The sequence below is a fragment of the Taudactylus pleione genome, unplaced genomic scaffold (assembly GCF_031769625.1).
Source record: "Taudactylus pleione unplaced genomic scaffold, aTauple2 ptg000937l, whole genome shotgun sequence".
In the NCBI taxonomy this organism is placed as follows: Eukaryota; Metazoa; Chordata; class Amphibia; order Anura; family Myobatrachidae; genus Taudactylus; species Taudactylus pleione.
In genome coordinates, this window is record NW_028285338.1 from 489037 (window position 1) to 512731 (window position 23695).

Genomic DNA, 23695 nt, shown 5'->3' on the forward strand with positions numbered 1-23695 from the left:
CATACTGTATATACATTACTACCTACCACAGCCTGCCGGAGCCTATGTATACTGGTTACTATGTATTATCAGTCACATACATACACATGGCCATTACATTATATATAGCTGTGCACCTAACCATACTATATATACATTACTACCTACCACAGCCTGCCGGAGCCTATGTATACCGGTGACTATGTATTATCAGTCACATACATACACATGGACATTACACTATATATAGCTGTGCACCTAACCATACTGTATATACATTATTACCTACCACAGCCTGCCGGAGCCTATGTATACCGGTGACTATGTATTATCAGTCACATACATACACATGGCCATTACACTATATATAGCTGTGCACCTAACCATACTGTATATATACATTACTTCCTATCACAGCCTGCCGGAGCCTCTGTATACCGGTGACTATGTATTATCAGTCACATACATACACATGGCCATTACATTATATATAGCTGTGCACCTAACCATACTGTATATACATTACTACCTACCACAGCCTGCCGGAGCCTATGTATACCGGTGACTATGTATTATCAGTCACATACATACACATGGCCATTACATTATATATAGCTGTGCACCTAACCATACTGTATATACATTACTACCTACCACAGCCTGCCAGAGCCTATGTATACCGGTGACTATGTATTATCAGTCACATACATACACATGGCCATTACATTATATATAGCTGTGCACCTAACCATACTGTATATACATTACTTCCTATCACAGCCTGCCGGAGCCTATGTATACCGGTGACTATGTATGATCAGTCACATACTTACACATGGTCATTACATTATATATAGCTGTGCACCTAACCATACTGTATATACATTAATACCTACCACAGCCTGCCGGAGCCTCTGTATACCGGTGACTATGTATTATCAGTCACATACATACACATGGTCATTACATTATATATAGCTGTGCTCCTAACCATACTATATATACATTACTACCTACCACAGCCTGCCGGAGCCTATGTATACCGGTGACTATGTATTATCAGTCACATACATACACATGGCCATTACACTATATATAGCTGTGCACCTAACCATACTGTATATACATTATTACCTACCACAGCCTGCCGAAGCCTATGTATACCGGTGACTATGTATTATCAGTCACATACATACACATGGCCATTACATTATATATAGCTGTGCACCTAACCATACTGTATATACATTACTACCTACCACAGCCTGCCGGAGCCTATGTATACCGGTGACTATGTATTATCAGTCACATACTTACACATGGTCATTACATTATATATAGCTGTGCTCCTAACCATACTGTATATACATTACTACCTACCACAGCCTGCCGGAGCCTATGTATACCGGTGACTATGTATTATCAGTCACATACATACACATGGCCATTACACTATATATAGCTGTGCACCTAACCATACTGTATATATACATTACTACCTACCACAGCCTGCCGGAGCCTATGTATACCGGTGACTATGTATTATCAGTCACATACATACACATGGCCATTACATTATATATAGCTGTGCACCTAACCATACTGTATATACATTACTACCTACCACAGCCTGCCGGAGCCTATGTATACCGGTGACTATGTATTATCAGTCACATACATACACATGGCCATTACATTATATATAGCTGTGCACCTAACCATACTGTATATACATTACTACCTACCACAGCCTGCCGGAGCCTATGTATACCGGTGACTATGTATTATCAGTCACATACTTACACATGGTCATTACATTATATATAGCTGTGCACCTAACCATACTATATATACATTACTACCTACCACAGCCTGCCGGAGCCTCTGTATACCGGTGACTATGTATTATCAGTCACATACATACACATGGCCATTACATTATATATAGCTGTGCACCTAACCATACTGTATATACATTACTACCTACCACAGCCGGCCGGAGCCTCTGTATACCGGTGACTATGTATTATCAGTCACATACATACACATGGCCATTACATTATATATAGCTGTGCACCTAACCATACTGTATATATACATTACTACCTACCACAGCCTGCCGGAGCCTATGTATACCGGTGACTATGTATTATCAGTCACATACATACACATGGCCATTACATTATATATAGCTGTGCACCTAACCATACTATATATACATTACTACCTACCACAGCCTGCCGGAGCCTATGTATACCGGTGACTATGTATTATCAGTCACATACATACACATGGTCATTACATTATATATAGCTGTGCACCTAACCATACTGTATATACATTACTACCTACCACAGCCTGCCGGAGCCTCTGTATACCGGTGACTATGTATTATCAGTCACATACATACACATGGCCATTACATTATATATAGCTGTGCACCTAACCATACTGTATATACATTACTACCTACCACAGCCTGCCGGAGCCTATGTATACCAGTGACTATGTATGATCAGTCACATACTTACACATGGTCATTACATTATATATAGCTGTGCACCTAACCATACTATATATACATTACTACCTACCACAGCCTGCCGGAGCCTATGTATACCGGTGACTATGTATTATCAGTCACATACTTGCACATGGTCATTACATTATATATAGCTGTGCACCTAACCATACTGTATATACATTATTACCTACCACAGCCTGCCGAAGCCTATGTATACCGGTGACTATGTATTATCAGTCACATACATACACATGGCCATTACATTATATATAGCTGTGCACCTAACCATACTGTATATACATTACTACCTACCACAGCCTGCCGGAGCCTATGTATACCGGTGACTATGTATTATCAGTCACATACTTACACATGGCCATTACACTATATATAGCTGTGCACCTAACCATACTGTATATATACATTACTACCTACCACAGCCTGCCGGAGCCTATGTATACCGGTGACTATGTATTATCAGTCACATACATACACATGGCCATTACATTATATATAGCTGTGCACCTAACCATACTGTATATACATTACTACCTACCACAGCCTGCCGGAGCCTATGTATACCGGTGACTATGCATTATCAGTCACATACTTACACATGGTCATTACATTATATATAGCTGTGCTCCTAACCATACTGTATATACATTACTACCTACCACAGCCTGCCGGAGCCTATGTATACCGGTGACTATGTATTATCAGTCACATACATACACATGGCCATTACATTATATATAGCTGTGCACCTAACCATACTGTATATACATTACTTCCTATCACAGCCTGCCGGAGCCTATGTATACCGGTGACTATGTATGATCAGTCACATACTTACACATGGTCATTACATTATATATAGCTGTGCACCTAACCATACTATATATACATTACTACCTACCACAGCCTGCCGGAGCCTATGTATACCGGTGACTATGTATTATCAGTCACATACTTGCACATGGCCATTACATTATATATAGCTGTGCACCTAACCATACTATATATACATTTATACCTACCACAGCCTGCCGGAGCCTCTGTATACCGGTGACTATGTATTATCAGTCACATACATACACATGGCCATTACATTATATATAGCTGTGCACCTACCCATACTGTATATAGATTACTACCTACCACAGCCTGCCGGAGCCTATGTATACCGGTGACTATATATTATCAGTCACATACATACACATGGACATTACATTTTTTGTAACCCCCCTTCAGTGTGCGGTGTGGTTCATAGGTGCATTTGGAGTGATACACCTCCTATTGCCTCAGGCTAGCTCTCCAGGGTGTGGGCAATACCTGAGAAGGGGGTCCCTGCCCATGCAGGCTTTATAACAGTCACACATATAGATACAGGTATAGATAGACACATGCAGGCTGTATAACAGTCACACATATAGATATAGGTATAGATAGACACATGCAGGCTGTATAACAGTCACACATATAGATACAGGTATAGATAGACACATGCAGCAACAGTTCTATTGAATAACTTGGGTGCCAGACCTTCTCTTATAAAAATAAACCAATTTATGTCTCTCCGCCTGCACATGACTTTACAGGACAAGAATATGGTTACAGCAGCTTCTCCTCTCCCTCCAGCTCATATACTTGGCATGTCAGATGGTATAGGACAATCTTATGGATATGGTTACATTACATCACACTCTTCTCCACCGGCACAGTCTTTAAGCATAGTCACAATGAATGCTTTGCATTTTACCCACACAGGTCCACCTGGCCCTTTGCTGGCTGGTGCCTGTAATTCTCCACTTCATATGTGCAGGTCCACCTAGCCCTTCGCTGGCTGGTGCCTGTAGTTCTCCACTTCATACGTGCAGGTCCACCTAGCCCTTTGCTGGCTGGTGCCTGTAGTTCTCCACTTCATATGTGCAGGTCCACCTAGCCCTTTGCTGGCTGGTGCCTGTAGTTCTCCACTTCATATGTGCAGGTCGACCTAGCCCTTCGCTGGCTGGTGCCTGTAGTTCTCCACTTCATACGTGCAGGTCCACCTAGCCCTTTGCTGGCTGGTGCCTGTAGTTCTCCACTTCATACGTGCAGGTCCACCTAGCCCTTTGCTGGCTGGTGCCTGTAGTTCTCCACTTCATATGTGCAGGTCCACCTAGCCCTTTGCTGGCTGGTGCCTGTAGTTCTCCACTTCATATGTGCAGGTCGACCTAGCCCTTCGCTGGCTGGTGCCTGTAGTTCTCCACTTCATACGTGCAGGTCCACCTAGCCCTTTGCTGGCTGGTGCCTGTAGTTCTCCACTTCATACGTGCAGGTCCACCTAGCCCTTTGCTGGCTGGAGCCTGTAGTTCTCCACTTCATACTTCAGGTCCACCTAGCCCTTTGCTGGCTGGTGCCTGTAGTTCTCCACTTCATATGTGCAGGTCGACCTAGCCCTTCGCTGGCTGGTGCCTGTAGTTCTCCACTTCATACGTGCAGGTCCACCTAGCCCTTCGCTGGCTGGTGCCTGTAGTTCTCCACTTCATACGTGCAGGTCCACCTAGCCCTTTGCTGGCTGGTGCCTGTAGTTCTCCACTTCATATGTGCAGGTCCACCTAGCCCTTTGCTGGCTGGTGCCTGTAGTTCTCCACTTCATATGTGCAGGTCGACCTAGCCCTTCGCTGGCTGGTGCCTGTAGTTCTCCACTTCATACGTGCAGGTCCACCTAGCCCTTTGCTGGCTGGTGCCTGTAGTTCTCCACTTCATACGTGCAGGTCCACCTAGCCCTTTGCTGGCTGGTGCCTGTAGTTCTCCACTTCATACTTCAGGTCCACCTAGCCCTTTGCTGGCTGGTGCCTGTAGTTCTCCACTTCATATGTGCAGGTCCACCTAGCCCTTCGCTGGCTGGTGCCTGTAGTTCTCCACTTCATACGTGCAGGTCCACCTAGCCCTTTGCTGGCTGGTGCCTGTAGTTCTCCACTTCATATGTGCAGGTCCACCTAGCCCTTCGCTGGCTGGTGCCTGTAGTTCTCCACTTCATACGTGCAGGTCCACCTAGCCCTTTGCTGGCTGGTGCCTGTAGTTCTCCACTTCATAATTCAGGTCCACCTAGCCCTTTGCTGGCTGGTGCCTGTAGTTCACTTCATACATGCAGGTCCACCTGGCCCTATGCTGGCTGGTGCCTGTAGTTCCACAGCTTCACACACATCTCACATAACTTCTTTTGCACTCTGCCTCTCCTTTGTCTCTTCTAAGACAATATACAGTCTCATACACAGTCTGCCTCTCTCTGCTCCCCTTCTCTATCACATGGGACAGCAATATACAGACTTTTCTATTGCAGCTATCAGACGCTCAGCTGCTGCCCATCCCTATCCTACAGGAATGGCTCCTATAGCCACACTGCTACCACAGTGACCCCCCCTTTAATGGCTGCTGGGGGGCTTTTATGCATAAGGGACTCCTCTGGTATCTTAACAGTAAAAGCTCCTGGGAAATTCCTCTTCCCCATCTCTTCAACACATATACTTGCGTCTCTTACCCCTCTCATGGGTGCTGAACACTTCACTGAGCGGCTCACACTGCAACCTTCCACCTCTTTCTCTGTGGTCTCTCACAGACTTTATCTCAGTGGTCTCACTCCAGACCTATTTCTCCTTTGGCGTTAGATGGGCATCGTGGCAATCACCACGGCCCCGCCAATCTCCCCCTGCCAGGGGAGCACAAGGGCTACATTTCTGCTTCCAGCTCTGACACTCCCCAAAGATGTCTGCTCTCTCCCAAATTCTTCTTCCCAACTCCCTTTGTTCTCTCCCCCTCCTCCCTCTGCTCTGCCAGCTACACACCCAGTCTTCCCACCCCTGCGTATCTATCTCTCCAGCCCCTCCTTTACCTGAAAACTGATCCGGGTCTCAGGTATGTAATATCTACAACAGGAAGCAAGCTCTAACACTGAGAGGGGTGTATTTACAAATACCATCCCTTAGAGGGTGTTACATATAGCTGTGCACCTAACCATACTGTATATACATTACTTCCTATCACAGCCTGCCGGAGCCTATGTATACCGGTGACCAGGGCCGCCATCAGGGGCGACTGTCGGGACTGGAGTCCCGCGCCCGGCCACTGGTAGAACGGGGGGGCCTCTGAGAGGACGAAACTAAGGGCCACTCTTTAGCCAGCTGGGCAAAAATGTATTGTAATTACCCTCCGGTCAGGTCCGCTACCGTGCCGCCTGCCTGCCTGATAATAACCAGGGAGGAGTTACAAGTGGAGAGGAATCTCTAGAGGTCCATCTCCCCTGCCTCTAGTCACTGCCTTTCAGTGCACGCATGGTTTAATGATGTCATGCCGTGCATGCTCTCTTGTGTGCGGGCGGCTGCCGGTGAATGAGAGGAGACTGAGGAGCCGAGGAGGAGAAAGAGCGCAGGAGAAGGTGGACGCTGCAGAGTGTCAGCCTGTGCTGGGAGAAAGACCCAATGTGACAGCTGACCCTGAACCCTGAAACAGAGAAGAGGGGAAGCTGCCTACAGTAATTAAGCTATCAGGTAAGTGTGTGTGTGTATAATATATATATATATATATATATATATACACATATATATATATAAATATATACACACACACACATACACAGTATGTATATGTGCAAGTCTCTTGAACCCTGCTGAGTGCCCCATTTATTTTATTCCATCATTGGTGGATACCACTTTGGGTAGACCCCCCCCCAGTTGATGCCTTGGGCTTTGTTTGATGTGAGTGTGGCTCTTCTACATCCTCTGTGTAGCTTCCCCCCACCCTCACTGTAACCTCCCCTCAGTGTCCCTACCCTCACTCCCTGTAACCTCCCCTCACTCTCCCTGCCCCCACCCTCCCTGTAACCTCCCCTCAGTGTCCCTGCTCTCTACCTCCCTGTAGAATCAGGCCCAATACTGAACATGTAACTTGAGTTCTATATTAAGGTACCAAGTAGAAACGTGCCATACAGAACTTCTTAAGTATTAAGTGGATTGTGTCAGAGATATCATTACCTATTATGTCATAGGGGCCAATTCAATTCTGTGTACTATTGATAGCGCCGGGAGGGAGCTCCCGGAGCTCTTCAATTCAGCGCGCTGTTAGGTCGACTAATTGATTTGTCCCCACACGCTCCTGAGGGTGTGAGGAGAAATCCAACTAAAGTGCGCACGGGGAGGGGGGGGGGTGGTGTAGGTGGGGCCCTGCCTGCTTTGTCAGTCCCGGGCCCCACAATTTCTGATGGCAGCCCTGCCGGTGACTATGTATTATCAGTCACATACATACACATGGTCATTACATTACATATATATATGCACCTAACCATACTGTATATACATTACTTCCTGCAGCAGCCTATGTATACCAGTGTACTGTGAGTCAAACAGAAATCTAAGTTTAATTAAAATAAAAATCTGATATATTTATAGTTTATTCATGATCAAATTCTATTTTGTCTTTAACCAAAGAATTCATTATACCATGAGTATAATTATAGATGATACATTATGTGCTGTGGATGATATAAATCACCTACCTGTGTGTAGCCGTATAATGCCAGTATTTGTGCCATGGACGCGGTTGTTATGGAATCCTGATCACCAATAAATCCAGATAACTTACTACGCTCCATACAGGAATAATTTGGATTTGTTTTTCCTGGTCCTGATAGAATTTGGAGGACGCTTTTTACAGCTTTCCTAGCATAAGAACATGAATCATATATATGATATCCCAGAGTGACATTGGGTAATAATGTCTGATCTCTGTTAATTTCATCAATAGTGAACAAAAATGTCAGAAGATATTTGTAATATAGAGGCACCGGTCTGTGGGAATAAATCAGGACATATGTTATTAGTTATGTATAATAATTAGCGTTCCATTATTAGTTACACTTCCAAATGTAGCACATTGGGGCTGATACAGATGGATCTCTGTGTGCGGATGTGACTGGTGAGTGTTTGGGTACAGCGCAGGGGAATTTATGTCATTGTGCAGATGTCTGTCCTATTCCTAACAGGGTGGAGCTTTGCTGGATCTGTCTTTCCATTAATTGGGCATTTTAGGGCATGAAATGGGCAGTGGAATTACCCTGATTAGCGGCAGTGCCATGGTAGTGTTGGCAGTGTGTTATGAGAGGGTTGTGTACATGTCAAGGGAGTGTCATGGGTGTGTTATGGGGAATTGGTATGAATTACCGCCGGACCTAAGCCTAAGTTAGATGAAATACCGACACATGAAGATCCTGACTGAGGTGAGTAAAACTACTAACCCTCCCCTCTCCCCCCTAACCCTAACTTTCCCCCTAGTGCCCAAACTTAACCCCCAATCCCCACATCCTCTACCTAACCTTCCCAGGGGTTGTCTAACCCCTAACCTCCCCCCAAGGGTGCCTGATGCTAACCTGCCCTTCCCCTAGCCTAACCCTAACATTCCCAGGGGGTGCCTAATACTAAGTCACCCGGGAGTCCCTAAACCTAACACCCCCCCCCCTCGGCTATCTGCTCCAGATGCCCGGCTTACCTACATTCGGTATGCCAGGCATCAGGATTTCAGTGTGGGGATAATGATAGGCATTGGTATCTAGGTGCCTATCATTAGTCCCGTGTCGGGATTTAACTGTCGAAAAGCCGGCAGTCGCCATTTTGACTACCAGCTTCCTGACTACATACTGTTATGGGCTTGTATCGAAAACTCTGTTGTGCTGGAATCTAATGGGTCTCTGGCACGTACCATGGGGCTGGTGTAAGTGCCAATATTAATGATGATGATTGTGGTGACTGGCATTACAATCAATGTGTGGCACGGCTTTCCCTTGCAGTTGCATTAGCCCTATGGGCTCTCACATTAACATAAGTTGGCTAATCAGGCTTCCGCAGCTGCGCATACATACAGCGCTTTGCATCCGTGGCAGAATCAGCCCCACAACACTCTCACACATGATCTAGAAAATCCTGGAGTCTGGGGAGAACAGTATTAGCCATAAGTAAATAAGTTATCCTGGGAACCCTCCGTGTCATAAATCATTCTGTCACCTGGTGCCCAGAGAGAGACAATGATTTCTGTTACATGTTGTATGGAAAGAGGGGTTATGGGAACCCGAATAACGGCTTCCCAACTCCCGACTCCCCGAATAACGGCTTCCCAACTCCCGACTCCCGGAATAACGGCTTCCCAACTCCCGAAATAACGGCTTCCCAACTCCCGACTCCCCGAATAACGGCTTCCCAACTCCCGACTCCCCGAATAACGGCTTATATTGTGGTAATTGTAGCAGACAGATGATGATGATGAAATGAGCGACACCAACATTCATTTTCCTTTAAAAAAATATTCATAAATGTGCCCCGCTATATTTGCAATGAGATCTTTTTAAGTAAACAGATACCTAGACCCAGACATACAAGCTATTAGAGATGCCCAGGGCAGCACACAGACACCATCTTAGGCACAAACACAAAACAATACCAATTGGCGCTGATTAACACTAGGATAATTCCTTAGGACTGATTAATCAGCTGTTCACACAGAGAAACTCTGCAGTTTGATAAATAGGAACCAAAAGGAAAACATCACATGAGCTGCGCTATATCAGTCTGTATGATACATAGAGGTCCCAGGTGCAGATCAAAAGATAATATCATTTATTAAAATCTGTCTAATAAACAGTAGTTATACAATGTCGCATTGGTCCCATGGAATGCTAATAATCCTCTTAAAAGCCACTGTCCCGATTCTCAACTTGTTTAGAAGATGTGTTAATGAAAATACACCGTAGCATAGTATGGGGGGACTGAGGCCCTGATTCAGAGCCGGACGCCATTTGCGCTCCCTCATTCAGAAAAAGGGTCCGGCTATTTAAATTGAGCGCTCGCTCTTTGCAGTCTGTTGACGCCCCTATGTCTGAGCTAGTGAATGAAACATGCGCTCGATATTTTGTAAAGACGCCCCCTGGCCGCTCGCATCCTACATCATCTCCACAATTTATTAGATTAATCGAGTACATCGAAAGGCGTCTGAACTGCTCGAAGTGCTTGTGGTTGGATTTTCCTACCGCAATCATGCGAACAGTTCAGGCTAAGAGACAACCAAGTGACGTGGCCGAGGACGCTGCTTTATTATTCACACCCTTAAAACGCCCGTTTTGACCGTTTGGCACGCCTGCTTTCGGATCTCCACTCCCCGTTTTCAAGCACCTTCCCCTGTTACCACCCACAAATGCCTCATCCTGTCACTCAAATTAGCAGGCATTCGCTATTTTGCGAACACACAATTTCCAACCGCACTGACTGGTTGGCGCATGCGCATTAGCAGATGTTTGAACATCGCTCGGAGCGAATGAGCGGCCGCTTACGAGCTGTTCTGATTCAGGCCCTGAGGCCCTGCTTCAGAGCCGGATGCTCTGACAGAGTGCTCGCTCTGAATCAGGGCCGTCCTTCTGAATTTTTAGAGCGGCCTCCTGGCCGCTCGTATAGCTGTGGGTGACCACCCACAGCTATAGCGAGCGGCTAGGAAGAAGGTCGCGATGGTCAAAACCATCGCGACCATTGGGCTTGCGACGAGACCCTTGTGGTAGGGTCTCATTGTTGCAAGCCCTGGAGTGCTTTTGGCTCTATCAGACCCGAAAGCACTCCCACTGACATCACTTGTGATGTCAGTGGGGCTGGCCCCAGACGGTAGGCGTTCCCATGGGAATGCCTCCGTCTGGGCAGCCACGCCCCCGGGACATGCCCACCAAAGGGGCGTGCTGTCACTCACCATCGACAGCACGCCCCCTTTGTAGCGAGACCCATAGCGACAGCTTGCCCGTCGCTATCCAGGTCTCGCGCATGCGCACAACGGAGCTGGGTCAGTCGTGCGCAAGTGCACTGGGCCAACATCGACTCGCTTGCGAGCGCTCAGCGCTCGCGAGCGGGTCTGAATCATGCCCCGAGTTATTTCACAGTCATATGTCAGCACTATCTCTGAAACTATGCAGAGAGGTCTTTCATATCTCACTCAAATCACAATTCCGGTGAGACCACTGTGATAGTTCAGTTATAAATAATACAGAGGTTTCTTACCCTTGCAGTGCTTACGGCCAAACCTCCGGTCCAATCATTTCCTATATCAGCTGCCAGAAAGTCCCAGGCTGGTCCCAGTGCTCACACTCAGTCACTCTGATGCTAATGCTATCTCGACCTCGTGGAGGGCGGTGACTGCTGGGAAAACTGCGTGTACATGAACGGATCACTCAGGCAGCTAGGGAAACAGCAGTGTAGTGTCAGTGCCGGTATCAGCCCCTGCTTTCAATTGTGGATGGCAATATAATAGCAAATTTAGCAGGCTTCCTTTCTGGGTCCCTGCAGTTGCCAGTGATAGCCGTAGCATAACCAGTTAGTGAAGGCATCCATTCTGAGTCCCTGCTGTTGCCAGTGATAGCCATAGTATAACCAGCTACTGCAGGCTTCCTTTCTGGGTCCCTGTTGTTGCCAGTGATAGCCGTAGTATAACTAGTTAGTGCAGGCTTCCTTTCTGGGTCCCTGCTGTTGCCAGTGATAGCCATAGTATAACCAGCTACTGCAGGCTTCCTTTCTGGGTCCCTGCTGTTGCCAGTGATAGCCGTAGTATAACTAGTTAGTGCAGGCTTCCTTTCTGGATCCGTGCTGTTGCCAGTGATAGCCATAGTATAACCAGCTACTGCAGGCTTCCTTTCTGGGTCCCTGCTGTTGCCAGTGATAGCCGTAGTATAACTAGTTAGTGCAGGCTTCCTTTCTGGATCCCTGCTGTTGCCAGTGATAGCCGTAGTATAACCAGTCAGTGCAGGCTTCCTTTCAGGGTCCCTGCTGTTGCCAGTGATAGCCGTAGTATAACTAGTTAGTGCAGGCTTCCTTTCTGGGTCCCTGCTGTTGCTAGTGATAGCAGTTGCATAACCAGGTAGTGCAGGCTTCCTTTCTGGGTCCCTGCTGTTACCAGTGATAGCAGTAGCATAACCAGTTAGTGCAGGCTTCCTTTCTGAGTCCCTGCTGTTGCCAGTGATATCCGTAGTATAACTAGTTAGTGCAGGCTTCCTTTCTGGGTCCCAGCTGTTGCCAGTGATAGCCGTAGTATAACTAGTTAGTGCAGGCTTCCTTTCTGGATCCCTGCTGTTGCCAGTGATAGCAGTAGTATAACCAGTTAGTGCAGGCTTCCTTTCTGGGTCTCTGCTGTTGCCAGTGATAGCAGTACTATAACCAATTAGTGCAGGCTTCCTTTCTGGGTCCCTACTGTTGCCAGTGATAGCCGTAGCATAATCAGTTAGTGCAGGCTTCCTTTCTGGGTGTCACAATCCAGTGCAAGAATTCCTCTGTGGAGGACGGTGAGCCGAGGGGTTTGGGTGACTAGGGGAGTGACTAGACTAGGTCTCCTAGTTGCGGCCAAACCCAGGTTTGGCTAGACCTGCCCAAAGGTGTGGAGTCCAATTCACTTGGTGGTTTTCTCCAGTGACCCCTCCAATTGGGATTTGGTTTTCAGCTGCACCAAGTGAGCAGGTCGCGGCCCTCTGTACAGGTACCTGGGAATGGCACGAGACCGGAAACTATAATGAATGCAATATGACTGGAGGTGAATGGAATGAATGATCTCTGGAAATGGAACTGAATGCTATAACACAGGCATGGACTGGAAACAGTTAAGTATGCAGAAAAACACAGACATATACTGGGAATTGCAAAGGCAAGAGCAGATAGGACTCAGGGAATATTTGGGAATGCTAGAAATGATTGGAGCTGATTACCAGAGACAAGACACTGAGCAAAGAACACAGACATATACTGGATATTGCACAGACAAGAGCAGAGTGGACTCAGGGAATATATGGGAATGCTGGAAATGATTGGCAGAGACAAGACACAAAGAGAAGTCAGGCATACACTAGGAGAGTGCTAAATGCAAGTGCAGATTTGCACTGACAAGACACAGGGCAGATTGACACAGATATGTGCTGGGAGGTCCAACTGTGGGCTAATTAATACCAGCAGGTAATCTGATACCTCAGTGACACAAGGAAGCTGTAATACTAGCAGCACATATACAAAGACACATGGGCCCTCATTCAGAGCCACTCGTTAGCGGCAGTACGCTCGTTCTGAGCGATGTTTGCACATCTGCGCATGCGTACGCTTTTTAGTACGCATGCGCGAACCAGTCAGTGCGGCCGAAAATCGTTTGTACGCTATATAGCGAGTGCCTGCTATTTTGAGTGACAGAATGAGGCGTATGTGGGTGGTAACAGGGGAAGGTGCTTGAAAATGGGGAGTGGAGATCCGAACGCAGGCGTGCTTAAAGGTCAAAACGGGCGTTTTATGGGTGTGTATATTTAAAACAGCAGCGTCAATGACCACGTCACTGGCTTATTTTAGAGCCAGAACTGCTCGCAAATTTGTGGTAGCAAACACCAACCACAAGAATAGCGAGCAGTTCATACGCTGGTCGATGTACTCGATTAATCTAATAAATAGCGGACATGACGTATGGTGCGAGCGGCCAGGGGGCGTTTTTAACAAATAAACGAGCGTATGTTTTGCTCGTTCGTTCAGACTTAGAGGTGTGAACAGACTGCAATGTGCGTACGGATCATTTGAATAGCCACCCCTTGTTTTTAAACGAACGACCGCAAATAGCGAACGGCTCTGAATGAGGGCCATAGACATAGAAAACAAAACAGTCTGGATACTGGGAGAGAACTACTCCCAGACTAAGAATAGCTTGGAAGCTAATATTGGAAACTGGAGAACTGAGAACAGGCTGAAGTAACTCTCTGAAAGATTAGCACAGAGCAACGCTGGTATCACTGGAACAGAGAAGAAGAAGTTGAACAGCAACTTCCTGGAGTTCTGGAGGCGGATTTATACCCAGGGGTAGCAGATTACTGGAGCACAGCATCAGCTGACTGAAATCATGCTACTATAGGTTAGGAGTCCTGTCACATTAGAGGTACTGTCATGGTGGCGTCCATGATGGGAACTCCGATCCCCAGCACTTTTACTTTATATGGTGTGTGTCCTGTGTTTATTTTAATATTTATTTTACTGTAGAACTACAGGTACCAGCCCCACATACTGGTACTTGTCGTTCTCCGAGTATTAGCATGTCGGGGAGGCTTGCTGGGATGTGTAGTACCACATCTAAAGCCTTATTATCAATTCTTATTTGTACACAACACATTTACACTATCAACCCGGCATCCACCACCCAGGGGTGCCGGCAATAGCACAGGGCTATCAGCCAGTGGTGGAATTCCCATAGACAATGGAGTAATTTGCTGCTGGTAGCCAGCCCAGAAGGTGGCACCCAGCTCCATTGTCACAGAACCCTTCTGGGCACTGCTGAGGAACTGCATGGAGGAGGAGCATTGCTAACCTACTGCTGCTGAAGTGTTCACCACCTGAGCACCCAATGTGCATGCTTGGGGGGTTTCTGAGTAAATGGAAATCCCCCTGCCTGCTGATCAGTAACAAACACATTGCCGGTGGGCACTACATAATGGGGCATTGCATAGGGGGGACCAACTACTGGGGGGATTATATAAGGGGGCACTGTATAAAGGGCACTTCTGGGGGCACTGCATAGAGGGACCACTACTGGGGGCACTGTATAAAGGGCACTTCTGGGGGCACTACATAGGGAGACCATTACTGGGGGCACTACATAGGTGTTCACTGTATAAGGGGCACTGCATAGGGGGACCTCTACTGGGGGCACTGCAGAAGGGGACCACTACTGGGGGCATTGTATGTGGGGCACTGTATGAGGAACTGCATAGAGGGGTAGTGGTAGTTGGGGCTGGCATAGGTGCTGGGGGTGGTAAATTTTAATTTTGGGGGGTGGCACCTACATTTATATTGCCTCCGGGCACCTGGGATGAAGTTACACCACTGCTATTAGTCTAGGCTTTGGGTGCCCTGGAGAGGGGGACCCCTATTTTGGGGGGTCCCCAGTTCCCCAGGGATCCCCAGCCTGGGCTGTCTAATGATCAGGGTTAATGCTTGGGCTAGGGGGCCTGGTGAAAGGGCTCCCATGGCTGTGGCATCAGCCCCACGCTAGAAAAAGTCCAGTGCTGGTTCTGGAAAATAGAAGGGAACCCTACTAATTTTTTTCCTCTGTATTTCCAGAACCAGGACTGGCTCAGAGTCCTGTGCTGGTTGCGCTGAATATGGGGAACCCTTACATCTTTTTTCCCCTGTATTTTGACAACCAGGACAGATTCTGATTAGCCTGGTGCTGGTTGTGCTTAATACGGGGGACCCCTACATAGTTTGTCCTCTTTATTTTGCACAAACAGCACTGGGTCACTAAGCCCGGTGCTGGTTGCTCTTTTGGGGTGGGGCCACACCTTTATTTATTTAATTTTTTTTTACACTCATATGCAGGCCTACATCTGCCACTGATGCTGGCTACCTCCCCCAGGTCCTACTGCCTTTTTCTCACCCCGTCTAGGCCGCTAACAGCCGCACCACAGCCACCTGCTTTCTCCCCCGGGTCTTAGCTGCCACTAACACCTGCAACCTCCCCCTAGGTCCCAGCCACAGCAAATCCCAGCTTCCTTTCCCCTAGCCCTCACTACTGCCCACAGAGGACAACCAACTTGGTTCACCAAAGGGAAGCCACAGAGAGTACACCTGATGGAGGCTCCTACTGAGGCTACACAATTAATTTAATCATTCCTATCTCTCTAATGGTGCAAATGTGAGGTAATAGTTTAGAATCTGTACCTTTATTAATTACCTCAACCACAAAAGGCCCTATCCTGGAACAATAGCTACCTAATAAAACAAACCCCAAGTCTAAATTTGTCCTGTACCCTGAGTTATGCCTTCCCAATGATCCCCCATAGAGAACAGCAGAAAAGTGGTCCTAACTCCCAACTGAGAGTGTCAGAAAAACATTGACAATTGTAACTTTAATTGCTTCCACATCCTCAGTTTGAATATTATTGCCATTGAATTTAGCATGCAGCACTGAGTAATAGTTCTACCCGCCCTTGCCAAATTTTACCTTGGTACTTCCTATAGCTTTAGAGGTATAGCCCCTTAAACACCATGCCATCCCTCCAGAATTCTCTATTGGGATTTCTGTTTATTTTTATTCATCCTTAACATAAGGGCATGACCCTGCTCTTATTATATATATATATATATATATATATATATATATATATATCCTCCAATTCGCCAGACATGTTGGAATGGACTGTGAAGCAGAAACACCTACACCCTCTGAATTTGAAGGACCACTCGGTCATGGAATGTGTGCAATGCACTATGAATGTGATCCAGAGTAACATTGATAGCATGCCTCGGATAATGTGAGCTGTCATTAAAGCATGTGGTGATGTAATGCCATATTAATGTCTAATGAACATTCCATATTATTTTGGAAAAGTGGGGCAAAGGGGAAACTAGCCCAACCTTTGAGGGAGGTACCGGGGGCACACTGAGAATACACATGTGCAGTGCATTACTGGGAGCTGAGTAAGGGCCGGATTCAGAGCCGGACGCAATTAGCGCTCGCTCGTCCCGAAAATAGGGGTGGCTATTCAAATGAACCGTTCGCTCTTTGCGGTCTGTTCATGCCTCTAGGTCTGAACTAGCTAACAAAAACTTGCGGTTGTTTTTTGGAAAAAGACGCCCCCTGGCCGCTCGCATCCTACGTCATGTCCGCTATTTATTAGATTAATCGAGTACTTCGACCAGCGTATGAACTGCTTGCAAATCTTGTGGTTGGTTTTTGCTACCACAATCTTGCGAGCAGTTCTGGCTATAAAATAACCCAGTGACGTGGTCAATGACGCTGCTGTATTAATTATGCACACCCTTAAACCGCCCGTTTTGACCTTTAAGCACGCCTGCGTTCGGATCTCCACTCCCCGTTTTCAAGCACCTTCCCCCGTTACCACCCACATACGCCTCTTTCTGTCACTCAAATTAGCAGGCATTCTCTATTTTGCGAGCACATGAATTTCGACCGCACTGACTGGTTCGCACATGCGTATAACGATCCGTACGCATGCGCAGTTGGACGAATATCGCTCGGAGCGAACGAGCGGCTGTTTACGAGCGGCTCTGAATCAGGCCCTAAGTCCCTTGAGGCACAACAAAATGTTAGAGAGGCATGTGCTGAGCTCTAATTGGTGGAGCTCATCACATGCTTCTCTGACCCATGGAGGAGATCAGCTGCAGCCCCATGTGATCAGAGCCATAGAGCACCTGCTGGACATGCATTTGCTGAATGAATGGAGAAAGAATGGATCCCCCTGTAATGAACAGAAGCAGTGAGGTAATTACCATGTTGGATACACATACACACCTGTATGTAACATTTCTGACTCAGAGGATAAAGTTTAGGAAAAACTGAGTTTGCAAATAGTCAAAAATAAATCAATATACAAACTCACAATACATAGTACTCACACTTCCTATTGTATTAGTACTTTTATTTGTTATTGGTTTTTGGTCATTATATGAGGAGTTGGAGCCTGTCTCCCTCCTCTGGGTGTAACCAGCCCAACGTAGTGAATGTACTGGTGTCTGATAATAATTCCCATGTCTGGCACCAATGCAATGTGTACTGCGCCTATTGTGCTAAACTTATTGCCTTATTAGTTGTTGCATGAAGTGGTGGATTGGAGGAAAGTGTCCCTATGTCTATATTTGGGTGAAGTATGATGTTATAGTCACTATATATGCATGGTCATGTCTGTTCTATACATACGGCAGTCAGATGGAGCAAAGTGTGTGGTGTGTGATATATAGATATATACATTTGATTTTCAGCCTTCAATTTGTTTTTTACCTACAGAATATTTGCAATGATGTGTATATAGTACAGGGAATAGTAGGATGCATACACTGGGCTCAAAACTATTAGGTGCAAGTAGGGTCTTGCAAGCCTTTCTGCTGGCAAACTCGCATAGCATGATGGTCTCTGTAGTCTTAGAGCAAGGTTTTTGACATCGAGGAAATGAACCTTACTGTATTTATAGTACATAACTAGTTTTATAGGACCCTGGGAGTTATTAAGTGCTCCAACCATTGTTTAATGTTGGTTTCGACATCCTGAGTCCAAGCCTCCTGAGACGATAATCTCCATAAAAGGCAAAGTCATTTTTTTGAAAGGACAGTTTCAAAAAGGCACAGGTGGAAGCTCAATAATAAGGCCTGTATAATGGATACCTTTGGTTAAGAAATTGCAGATTAAAGAAATTTCTTGTTGGTGAGGAATGCAGGCATAATGGCTAGTCACATTAAGGCTGATCAATTTACTCTCTGGTGAATGTATATTCCCTCTCTCAGGAAAACCTCACATTCAGATAAAGATCTATTGATCTATTTAATAGTGCTTCCTCACTAATCAAAACTGAACTCCATAATGCAGGCATATTACCAGAACCATTGACCCTTATTTTAGGCACAGAAACCAGGGTAAAAACATCGGGCTAAAAGCAGGACCCAACAGGAGGGAGCAACAATGGAGGAACCTCCAAAACATACTTTGAAAAAGAAAGCCCAGTTTTTATCAGTTTCAGTTTTCTCCAGTGGAACACAGAGTCCTACACAATTAATTTTGTTTTGTACCCACCATAGATGACTGTTCCCTAATGATATCAGAGCATCTGGGTGCAGTTCCAGAGATCCAAAGATGGACAAATATGCTTCAAGATGCCCTTGCTTTAACCATGCACTAAACTTGTTGATGTCCAAGACTTTATCAGTTCAGAGTATATGCAGCTGTTTGGCATCAACAAGCAAGATGCATGTTTCTTTACTGCTTTAGCTAAGTGAAATCATATGATGAATGTTGTTGATGCACAGTTAAAGACCATGTGTGATCACCTCGGGTGGAGAGAAGTGAAAGCATGATTCAATTTCTTGAATAAATTAAGAAATTGTACAGATACTTGAATGTTTTTCACAATGGACTAAAACAGCAACATCCATTACAGCCAAGAACTTGTTCATTTCTGTCAAAAAATATTGATTTTGTAGTGACATTACACTACCAGTTCTCTATATTTGCTTTGTGTCTAGCACTTAGCCGGTTGTTCTAAAAGAAAATGGTAGACTCTACTGGTGCTGCTACTGTAACCCTGTCACTGATCTCCTGTTAGTTCTGAACAACCAGCGAATAAATTGCATTCAAGCATTTGACAATTTTTGCAAAAGCATCAGAGGTGTCAAAGTTAGATGTCTTGATTAAATTACCCAGAATAAATTAAAATCAATTGCATAGAGCAAGTGTACCATTTTCCACTCCAGAGAAGTATTATAGAAGAACACTATACACTATATACATTACATTAAGTGATTTACAAACCAGATTTTATCTTGAAACTTTGTCATCTTGTGAACTCACCTGCCATTAAAAGTAAATACATTTTGCAAAACCTATGGTTATGTATTATGGGCTAAACCTGGACTGGAATGTGAACATCTGTCAGAGATACAACTCTGGAATGAGAAGTGGGTACAGTTGACTGACTCCTTGGGGTAAATTTACTAAAGTGAGAGTTTTTAGAAGTGAGTTTTAAAAGTGATTTTACCCATAGCAACCAATCAGATTCTACTTAACAGTTAACTAGCACCTTCAAGAAGATTATAGCTAGAATCTGATTGGTTGCTATGGGTAAAATCACTTTTAAAACTCACTTCTAAAAACTCTCACTTTAGTAAATTTACCCCCATGACTCTACCAGAGTCTGTAGAAGAAGCTTTTCAGAATTGTGATGAAGATGTTTATTTCTTTGTGAACGTCCTTCTTTTCAGTTTTGCATCAGCCGGAAGGAGCCTCTCTTCACTACAGCATTTATTTTAAAGTCATGGTTAAGAAACAAAATGGGTTAGGAGAGGGTGACAGGTTTACTGTAGCTCTTTTACACACCCATTGGGAAATTGCAATAAACATTGACAAATTTAATGACCGATTTGCGCACAATGGAAAATGAAGACTGCCTTGTTTTAAGAGGGAGGCTCATTTTTATGAGCCTCCCTCAGTTTTATTTTTTCAATATTTGTTGAAAATGGGAGGGGCGGATCTGTAACTGGGAGGAATGATGAATAGAGAGGGTAGGAGTCAGTATTCTTAAACTGTGTCCCCTAAAGGTAAAGGTCAGATCCACCACTGCTGAGGTCTTGAGGCACCGTAAGCTGCTATTTGGACATCAGGCTGCCGCACTCCTGCGCACAGTAAGACCATGTTATGGGAAGTGGTTATCAGAGCGGTCAATTCAAAGGGGGCCATCAAGCGACGCGAGGATATAAAATCAGTTCTCTGACATAAAGTGGTGTGCCAAAGAAAAATGGGCAAAGAAGCTAAATCAGATCACCAGATGGGTATAAGCTCACCATATAAGGCCAACGTCCTGGTATATGAAGAGCCCTACAAAGTCCTCAGAGGCTGTCAGTCGGCTTCATGTCCGGGACACTAGTGACCCCAGGCAGGTTGGTGAGGATTTATATGTCACAGAATTTGAGCCATTTTTTTTAGTTTTGGGTTCAGGTATATATTTTGCTGTATAAATGTTTCATTGTGATGTAGGTCTCATTGTAGCTTATAATCCACTACAAATTGTCAGATATTGAATTAATTGGTAATAAATAATATTGAAGTATAATTTTGTAAATGTAATTATTCATATAAACTGTTCAATACGTAGTTCATAGATTTCTTTATATTATTTTTTTATGTGTTTAGTAAAAGACAAATATATTATGAGCTCTAAGAATGAATGAATTGTTTTGGTCAATATTTTTTTTTTGCATTATGGGCCTGATTCAGCTTAGATCACAGTTGCTAATATGCACAAAATCAGCCGTGCGCAGACTGGCCACTGCGATCGGGACTGTGATTACAGTGACTACGCAGACCCATCGCAGAGTGATTGACAGGAGGTGACATGGAACCATTGTCAGCACATTGAGCCTGCTGATTACATGAATAATTAGTGCTTTAAAAGGTGTGTACATACACATATACACACACATACATACACACATATACATACATACATACACACATATACATACATACACACACACACACACCAAACAAACAAAGTGTATTACATTACATATAAATAATTTACTTACACGCAGGTCTATCATAGTTTCCAATGACAATGCACAGGAAGCAGTGTCGGCAGTGTCACGTGAAGAGCCTGTACTAGGGGAAGATGTGATGGGGACTATGAATTTGTATCCTGTCACCCCACCAACACAATACAATCTTCCTCACCCCTACAAACCCTACCCACTCATCCTGGACCACCATACCCTGGCTATTGGCAAATATTTGTCTCACTTTCAGAGACAACAGCTGTCCCTGCTCACCTCTCACGTGCGCCAAATATCTTCTTTGTCAAAAACAGCAAAGAGGCGTAAACCGCCATATGAATGGCCGAACAGTTCTTCTAACACAAAGCACAAATCTTTGGGATGAAATATGTGACTCCAACAATAGTTTCAAAGACACCTTTTTAATGATGCAAGGATCAAATAATTGTTTTTTTGATAACTTCCTATTAATGGATGCGCAAATAAATGTCATTCAGGGCTTTCATGCTACAATAAATAATTTAGGGAAGTAAATGTGGGCATGCAGACTGCGGGCAGCACCTCCCAAACAACAACACTGGTAACACCACCACGACAAACCCCCAGCACCAGAGGAGGCTCTCAGCATGGATGGGGTCATGTCCTTAATGAGTTCAAAAAAGGTTTACTAAATTAACCCTTACACTATCCAAAGACAAAGGTACTTTTTTATCATTTTAGGTTAGTCTTATTTTTCACATATACTAGTAGTAACACAATTTTACATATGGCTACTCGAAAGGATGGACCAGTGTATGTACAGTTAGGAAACTATCATAACATAATATGTATGGTTGTTTATTTCCAATACAATGGTAAGTTACCCCTTTATATTTTATAAACAAACATATTCCTGTATTTATTTTATGTGGAGAATTTTTCATAACGTTTGATTTAATAGTGTTAAAATACAAATACAATGAATCAATATTTACTAGTTTTTGGTAATAACCCGAACAAAGGTAAAAAAATTACCTCTGTACTGCGAATGAGGTGTAAACTCCTTATCACAGGAACCCTCAGCACAAATTCTCTACTCAGGAATAGCGCTGCTCAGATAACAGGAAAGAAACAAATCATTTTAAGTGAATAACAGTGTGACTAAAATAAAATGTTTTTTGTTATGTATTTCAAAATCAAATACAATTAAAGTTATACACACCGGAGAAGTGATCTCTGATTGGCCCTGACCTGCCTCACTTTCTCTGTGCTCTGATTGTCTCCTCAATGCTAATTACTACACAATCAGTCAGGAGAGGCTGCAACAAACACAAATTATGTAACAAGCAGCAGGTGTGTCATACTGGCCAACTCGCCCTCATTGTCAGGGAGACTCCCTGATATAACAGCAATCTCCCTGTCTCCCTGATATAACAGCAATCTCCCTGTCTCCCTGATATAACAGCAATCTCCCTGTCTCCCTGATATAACAGCAATCTCCCTGTCTCCCTGATATAACAGCAATCTCCCTGTCTCCCTGATATAATAGCAATCTCCCTGTCTCCCTGAAGAGTCCAGCAATCTCCCTGATTGCACCTTACCCCCATTATGAAGCTGTTATAGTAAAAAAATATATACATTCAAATGGGATCATTAGTATAATTTCCCTGCATTGTGTATAAGGCACAATGATCCCTATGGTTACATGTATTAGTATCATTTCCCTGCATTAGGTATAAGGCACAATGATCCCTATGGCTACATGTATTAGTATCATTTCCCTGCATTAGGTATAAGGCACAATGATCCCTATGGCTACATGTATTAGTATCATTTCCCTGCATTGGGTATAAGGCACAATGATCCCTATGGCTACATGTATTAGTTAAATTTCCCTGCATTGGGTATAAGGCACAATGATCCCTATGGCTACATGTATTAGTATCATTTCCCTGCATTGGATATAAGGCACAATGATCCCTATGGCTACATGTATTAGTATAATTTCCCTGCATTAGGTATAAAGCACAATGATCCCTATGGCTACATGTATTAGTATCATTTCCCTGCATTAGGTATAAGGCACAATGATCCCTATGGCTACATGTATTAGTATAATTTCCCTGCATTGGGTATAAGGCAC

The 23695-nt window shown here is 44.7% G+C and overlaps 1 protein-coding gene and 1 pseudogene across 13 annotated transcripts in view; one reads left to right on the plus strand and one right to left on the minus strand.

Moving 5' to 3' along the window:
• The window catches only part of LOC148473300 (vomeronasal type-2 receptor 26-like), a 174149-nt gene extending 151299 nt beyond the window's left edge, over positions 1-22850 (minus strand). For 3 of the 13 annotated variants that reach the window (XM_088459824.1, XM_088459819.1, XM_088459818.1), the window contains exons 1-2: positions 22775-22850; positions 22588-22661 (exon numbers count right to left, since the gene is read on the minus strand). Coding sequence is in view for 4 of the 13 variants with exons in the window: in XM_088459814.1 (XP_088315940.1) it covers positions 8040-8135 (96 nt within the window). In the remaining 9 variants the exon portion in view is untranslated. Of the gene's footprint in view, positions 1-8039; positions 8284-19102; positions 19173-21849; positions 21894-22587; positions 22662-22774 lie in introns of those variants that run through there. The other 10 variants (XM_088459814.1, XM_088459817.1, XM_088459813.1 and 7 more) reach the window with 8 other exon arrangements.
• LOC148473301 (uncharacterized) lies at positions 19107-19886 on the plus strand (annotated as a pseudogene).
• Positions 22851-23695: the final 845 nt, after the last annotated feature.